Here is a 7500-nt window from a genome sequence, read left to right on the forward strand (position 1 = left end):
GAGAATGTGAGTTTAAGGGATAACTTTGAAGAAATGATTAAGAAAAGTGAAGAAAACGGAGGATTAAGAGAACGTATCAGTATTCTGGATAACTCAAGTAAAGAAATGATGGCTATGAGTGAAGAAAACGAAGAAAGACGAAAAAATGGTGTTAGGGGAAACTTAAGTGAAGAAATGATTGAGGAAAGTGAAGAAAACGGAGGATTAAGAGAACATATCAGTATTCTGGATAACTCAAGTAAAGAAATGATGGCTATGAGTGAAGAAAACGAAGAAGAAAGACGAAAAAATAGTGTTAGGGGAAACTTAAGTGAAGAAATGATTGAGGAAAGTGAAGAAAACGGAGGATTAAGAGAACGTATTGATGTTCTGGATAACTCAAGTAAAGAAATGCTAGCTATAAGTGAAGAAAAAAGAAGAAAAAATAGTGTTAGGGAAAACTTAAGTGAAGAAATAATTGAGAAAAGTGAAGAAAACGGTGAATCAAGAGAAAATAACAGTTTTAAGGGTGACTCAAGAAAAGAAATGATGGCGCTAAGTAAAGAAAACGAAGTAGTAAAAGCATTTATTACTGTTAAGGGAGATTTTAGTGAAGAAAATGAGGACTCAGGTGAAGAAAATGAGAAGAAGAGAAGAAATAGAAGCAATGGATATAACATAAAGGAAGAAACGATTGCCTTTGATGAAGAAAACGAGGAAATGAAAGAAAATATTAGTGTTAGGGGAGACTCAAGTGAAAAAACGATTGACTTAAGTGAAAAAAACGAAGAAATAAGAGAATGTAAGGGTGACTCAAGCAAAGAAAAGGATATTACTATAGAGAGTGAGAAGATAGGAGGAAATACAAATGAAGAAAAGATAGAATTAAAAGAAGAAAACGCTGATTCAAAAGGGAGTACTTGTGAAAATGAAACACAGACCCAACCAGACAGTGCCTCAACTCAGAGCCAAACCAGCAACACACAGAAACACTTGCAAACCAAACGATACAGAATTCTGACCCACGAATTTCATAGCTTTCACAAACCAAGGAGTGTTGCATGTGACTTAGACGGTGAAGATGAAACACAAACTAAACCAAACAGTGAATCAACTCAAAACAAGACAAGCAACACAGAAAAACAAGCAGAAAACAAAGAATATGAGAACGTAAGCCAAAATTTCACTGTCCCAAGCAAAACAAAGAAAGACGAAGATGAATTTAACAGTGAAAATGAAATACAGATTGAACCAAACAGTGAATTAACCCAAAACAAGACAAGCAACACAGAAAAACAAGCAGAAAACAAACAATATGAGAACGTAAGCCAAAATTTCACTGTCCCAAACAAAACTAAGAATGACGAAGATGAATTTAACAGTGAAAATGAAATACAGATTGAACCAAACAATGAATCAAGGCAAAACAAAACAAGCAACACAATGAAACACTCACAAAACAAACAGTATGAGAACTTAGGCAAAGATTTCACTGTCCCAAGCAAAACAAAGAAAGAGGAAGATGAATTTAATAGTGAAAATGAAATACAGATTGAACCAAACAGTGAATCAACTCAAAACAACACAAGCAACACACAGAAATACACAGCAACCAAGCAGTATTACAACTTAAGTCCAATATTTACTGACTTAAGCGAAACAGAAAATGAGGAAGATGAAATAGACAGTGAAAATGAAAAACAATCTCAAGAAAACAATGAATCAAGACAAAACAAGACAAACAACGCAGAAGAAAACACAGAATCCAAACAATATACTGACTTAAACAAAACAAAGAATGATGATGAAAATGACCAAAAAAGTGAAAATGAAAAACAATATCAAGAAAACAATGAATCAAGACAAAACAACTCAAGCAACACACAAGAAAACACAGAAACAAAACAACTTACTGACTTAAGCAAAACAAAGAATAGTGATGAAAATGACCAAAAAAGTGAAAATGAAAAACAATCTCAAGAAAACAATGAATCAAGACAAAACAAAACAAGCAACACACAAGAAAACACAGAAACCAAACAACTTACTGACTTAAGCAAAACAAAGCTTGACGAAAATGACCAAAACAATCAAAACAAAACCCAAACGAACAATGAAAACAACAACACCAAACAAGAAAACGGAGAAAACAAAGAAAACAAAAACTCAGACCAAAAAAGTTCCGAGGAAAGTGAAACCAAAAGTGATGAAAATGACACCCCAAAAACCTCAAGTCAAAATGATAGTGACCAACCCTTTTTAAGTGACCCAAAAGAGGAAAAGGGAATTAAGGAGAAAGCCCCCCTTAATGAGACCATTGCAAAAGTCGGGTCGGGGGGGATGGGGAAGAGACGGGGGGGTGAGAAGGCTTTGAAGGGGGCGGTATCCCATCTCCCCCTTCCCCGGCAATCCACCTTCACCATTTCCTCTGTGGGGGAGAAAGGGGTGAAAGGGGGTGGGGTGAGGGGTCCAGCCGCCCCCCTTTCACTGCCCCCCAAGCCGCCTGTGTTATGGGTAAGAATGATGGGGAGGAAAGGGAGGGGAGGGAAGGGAAGGGGAGGGATAGGGAGGGAAAGGAAAGGAAAGAAATGGAAGGGAAGAGAGGAAAGGGAAGGAAGACAAAGGGAAGGAAAGGAAAGAAATGGAAGGGAAGAGAGAGGAAAAGGAGGGAAGGGGAAGGAAGAGAGAGGGAAAGGGAGGAATGAGAAAAGGAAAGGAAAGGAAAGGGAAATGAAGGAAAGAGAAAGGGAGGGGAGGGAAAGGGAGGGGAGGGAGAGGGGGAAGAAAAGGAAAGGGAGGGTGTTGTTGTTGTTGTTGTTGTTGTTGTCGTCTTTATGCTAGAGTTCTTTATTTCGTTATTTCTTTGTATTTGATATTTTCTTTATTTTTTTATATTTTTGTGCTAAGTTTTCATTGTTGTTGATTTTCTTGATTGTCTTTCTCATTTCCTTCTTTTCCTCTTTTTCCTTTCTCCATTTCTTTCATTTTCCTCACTTCCTCCTTCATAGTTTTCCTCCCTACGTCTTTCCTTCCTTTCTTCCTTTTTTCTTTTTTCTTTCCTTTCCTTCTCTTCTTCCTTCCTTCCTTTCTTTCCTTCATTCTTCCCTTGCTTTCTTCCATTCCTTCCTCCCTCCCTCCCTCCCTCCCTCCTTCCTTCCTTTCTTTCTTTCTTTCTTTCTTTCTTTCTTACTTTCTTTCTTTCTTCCTTCCTTCCTTCCTTCCTTCCTTCCTTCCTTTCTTTCTTTCCTTCATTCTTCCCTTGCTTTCTTCCATTCCTTCCTCCCTCCCTCCCTCCCTCCCTCCCTCCTTCCTTCCTTCCTTTCTTTCTTTCTTCCTTCCTTCCTTCCTTCCTTCCTTCCTTCCCTCCCTCCCTCCCTTCCTTCCTTCCTTCCTTCCTTCCTTCCTTCTTTCCTTTCTCCCATACTCCCATTCCTTCCTTCCTCCTTCCTTCCTTCCTTCATTTCCTCCTTCCTTTCTTCCTTTCTTCCATACTTCCTTTCCTTCCTTCCTCCCTCCTCCTCCTCCTCCTCCCTCCTTCCTTCCTTCCTTCCTTCCTTCCTTCCTTCCCTCCTCCTCCCACCTTCCTTCCCTCCCTCCTTCCTTCCTTCCTTCTTTCCTTTCTCCCATACTCCCATTCCTTCCTTCCTCCTTCCTTCCTTCCTTCATTTCCTCCTTCCTTTCTTCCTTTCTTCCTTCCTTCTTTCACTCCCTTCCTCCCTCCCTTCCTACCTTCCTTCCTTCATACATTCCTTCCTTTCTTACTTCCTTCCTTCGTCTCCTCATTGTGAAGACATTGATGGGTTTGTTTACATAGTCCCTCCTCCTCCTCCTCTTCCATCTCCTCCTCCTCCTCCTCCTCTTCCATCTCCTTTAGTCTTTCCTCAAGGTATTCCTCTCTCTGTGTGTGTGTGTGTGTGTGTGTGTGTGTGTGTGTGTGTGTGTGTGTGTGTGTGTGTGTGTGTGTGTGTTGTACCATTTTCCTTTTTCTAAACATTTCTTCTTTTTTTTTACATTATTTTTTTCATTCTTTTTTTCTTTTCTTTCTTCCTCTTTTTCCTTTTTCTTTCTTTTTTCATTTTCTTTTTTTTATATTTTTTTTCTTTCATCTTTCCGCAATTTGTTTTTCTTTCTTCCATTGTTGTATTTTCTCTCTCTCTCTCTCTCTCTCTCTCTCTCCCTTAAGTCAATATTTATCTTTTTCATCCTCTGCTCCACCTCTCTCCTCCTCTCCTCTCTCTCTCTCTCTCTCTCTCTCTCTCTCTCTCTCTCTCTCTCTCTCTCTCTCTCTCTCTCTCTCTCTCTCTCTCTCTCTCATCTTAAGAAACTGAAAACCTGGCTCTTAATACCTCTTTGTTGAGAGAGAGAGAGAGAAAGAAAAGAAAATGAAAGAAAAATAGGAAAAAAATAATGTCTGTCTTTTCTGAAACTATATATTTTACATTTTATTTATCCATCTCTCTCTCTCTCTCTCTCTCTCTCTCTCTCTCTCTCTCTCTCTCTCTCTCTCTCGCTCTCTATCTATCTATCTATCTATCTGTCCATCAATCTGTATCTCTAACTATCTATCTATCTATCTATGTCTCTCTCTCTCTCTCTCTCTCTCTCTGAACAAACAACGAAAACAAAACAAACAAACTAACAAACATCCTCTCTTCCAGGCCCATCGTGGGAACGGAGGGAAGAAAACAGGAGGAGGCGGAGGAGGAGGAGGAGGAGGCGGAGGAAGAGGAGGAGGAGGAGGAGGAGGAGGAGGCGTGAGCACCCCTCCCCCCCAGCCCCGAGGACGGGTGATGAAGATAGGCGTGAAGGAGGAGGTACTGAAGAAGAACAGCAACACCAATAGCAACACCACCCTCAACACCGCTAACACCACCCCGCCCTCAGCAGGCCTAGTCACGCCCGCCAGCAGGTGAGACGAGGAGGAGGAGGAGGAGGAGGAGGAGGAGGATCATTAAGGTCGCATTACTAAACATTTCGTCGGTCAAGTACATATTTGACAAAGCTTTCATAGGAGTTGTGGGCATTTCCAGGGGTAGTTTTATGACCCTGGTGGTAGTGTGACCCTTCCTCTGTACCGTGAACCTAAAGAAACACACATTTGACAAGGCTTTCATAGGAGTTGTGGGCATTTCCAGGGGTAGTTTTATGACCCTGGTGGTAGTGTGACCCTTCCTCTGTACCGTGAACCTAAAGAAACACACATTTGACAAGGCTTTCATAGGAGTTTTGGGCATTTCCAGGGGTAGTTTTATGACCCTGGTGGTAGTGTGACCCTTCCTCTGTACCATGAACCTAAAGAAACACACATTTGACAAGGCTTTCATAGGAGTTGTGGGCATTTCCAGGAGTAGTTTTATGACCCTGGTGGTAGTGTGACCCTTCCTCTGTACCGTGAACCTAAAGAAACACTCATTTGACAAGGCTTTCATAGGAGTTTTGGGCATTTCCAGGGGTAGTTTCATGACCCTGGTGGTAGTGTGACCCTTCCTCTGTACCATGAACCTAAAGAAACACATATTTGACAAGGCTTTCATAGGAGTTGTCGGCATTTCCAGGAGCAGTTCTATGACCCTGGTGGTAGTGTGACCCTTCCTCTGTACCATGAACCTAAAGAAACACATATTTGACAAGGCTTTCATAGGAGTTGTGGGCATTTCCAGGGGTAGTTTTATGACCCTGGTGGTAGTGTGACCCTTCCTCTGTACCATGAACCTAAAGAAACACGTATTTGACAAGGCTTTCATAGGAGTTGTGGGCATTTCCAGGGGTAGTTTCATGACCCTGGTGGTAGTGTGACCCTTCCTCTGTACCATGAACCTAAAGAAACACACATTTGACAAGGCTTTCATAGGAGTTGTGGGCATTTCCGGGGTTAGTTTCATGACCCTGGTGGTAGTGTGACCCTTCCTCTGTACCATGAACCTAAAGAAACACACATTTGACAAGGCTTTCATAGGAGTTTTGGGCATTTCCGGGGTTAGTTTTATGACCCTGGTGGTAGTGTGACCCTTCCTCTGTACCATGAACCTAAAGAAACACACATTTGACAAAGCTTTCATAGGAGTTTTGGGCATTTCCGGGGTTAGTTTTATGACCCTGGTGGTAGTGTGACCCTTCCTCTGTACCATGAACCTAAAGAAACACTCATTTGACAAGGCTTTCATAGGAGTTTTGGGCATTTCCAGGTGTAGTTTTATGACCCTGGTGGTAGTGTGACCCTTCCTCTGTACCATGAACCTAAAGAAACACACATTTGACAAGGCTTTCATAGGAGTTGTGGGCATTTCCAGGGGTAGTTTTATGACCCTGGTGGTAGTGTGACCCTTCCTCTGTACCATGAACCTAAAGAAACACATATTTGACTAGGCTTTCATAGGAGTTTTGGGCATTTCCGGGATTAGTTTTATGACCCTGGTGGTAGTGTGACCCTTCCTCTGTACCATGAACCTAAAGAAACACATATTTGACAAGGCTTTCATAGGAGTTTTGGGCATTTCCAGGGATAGTTTTATGACCCTGGTGGTAGTGTGACCCTTCCTCTGTACCATGAACCTAAAGAAACACATATTTGACAAGGCTTTCATAGGAGTTTTGGGCATTTCCGGGGTTAGTTTCATGACCCTGGTGGTAGTGTGACCCTTCCTCTGTACCATGAACCTAAAGAAACACACATTTGACAAGGCTTTCATAGGAGTTTTGGGCATTTCCGGGGTTAGTTTTATGACCCTGGTGGTAGTGTGACCCTTCCTCTGTACCATGAACCTAAAGAAACACATTTGACAAGGCTTTCATAGGAGTTGTGGGCATTTCCAGGAGTAGTTTCATGACCCTGGTGGTAGTGTGACCCCTCCTCTGTACCGTGAACCTAAAGAAACACACATTTGACAAGGCTTCACCTGCTGAGACGAGGAGGAGGAGCAGGATCATTAGTGTCTCCATAGCGGGGAGAATCGATGAAGGGGGAAGGAAAGGAGTGAAGGCATATCAACATAACTCTCTATTGTATGGGAACTCAAATATCACCAGATTACTTGTTAGGGAGGGCGGCTCCTTACCAAAGCCTCGGTCACACTGAATAGGCGCACCTAACATCATCAAATGTTGGGTACAAACTTGGCGGCGGGACTGTTTTTGGGGGCCATTAAGGGAGTTAAAGGATAGGCGGTGGCTGAACAGATAGCAAGACGGCCCCGCGTTCAGGAGGACGCAAGTTCAATCCCCGCCCGGTGCCACCAAGCTGGGATTTTTCAGCCGCCGCCGAGTGGCTTAAAACTACCCACATGCTGTCCAGAAGACCACCTATCAACTCGGACTCTAGATTCTAGGATTAAAGATGAGCTCCGGGAGGGCAGCATGAGCCAATGCAAGATGGCGCCACTATAAACACTCGCCTGCGCCAGAACGGGCTGGGCCGACCATCAGGACCCACCGGGAAGAAGCCTTGGACCGACCATCAGGCCCCACCGGGAAGAAGCCTTGGACCGACCATCAGGCCCCACCGGGAAGAAGCCTTGGACCGAC

At 42.8% G+C, this 7500-nt stretch overlaps 1 protein-coding gene and 1 long non-coding RNA gene across 6 annotated transcripts in view; one reads left to right on the forward strand and one right to left on the reverse strand.

The window, feature by feature from the left end:
• The window catches only part of LOC126987306 (mucin-5AC-like), an 81324-nt gene that overhangs the window by 34787 nt on the left and 39037 nt on the right, over positions 1 to 7500 (forward strand). For 3 of the 5 annotated variants that reach the window (XM_050844227.1, XM_050844225.1, XM_050844226.1), the window contains exons 1-2: positions 1 to 2493; positions 4638 to 4888. The exon at positions 1 to 2493 is cut by the window's left edge. In XM_050844227.1, coding sequence (XP_050700184.1) covers positions 1 to 2493; positions 4638 to 4888 — 2744 coding nt within the window. The remainder of the gene's footprint in view (positions 2494 to 4637; positions 4889 to 7500) is intronic. The other 2 variants (XM_050844228.1, XM_050844229.1) reach the window with 1 other exon arrangement.
• On the reverse strand, positions 4914 to 6390 carry LOC126987317 (uncharacterized). The gene is made up of 3 exons (XR_007740720.1): positions 6217 to 6390; positions 5587 to 5901; positions 4914 to 5376 (listed from the first exon to the last, which is right to left on the reverse strand). It is a non-coding gene; the product is annotated as an uncharacterized LOC126987317 (long non-coding RNA).

The sequence above is a fragment of the Eriocheir sinensis genome, chromosome 64, assembly GCF_024679095.1.
Source record: "Eriocheir sinensis breed Jianghai 21 chromosome 64, ASM2467909v1, whole genome shotgun sequence".
NCBI lineage: Eukaryota > Metazoa > Arthropoda > Malacostraca > Decapoda > Varunidae > Eriocheir > Eriocheir sinensis.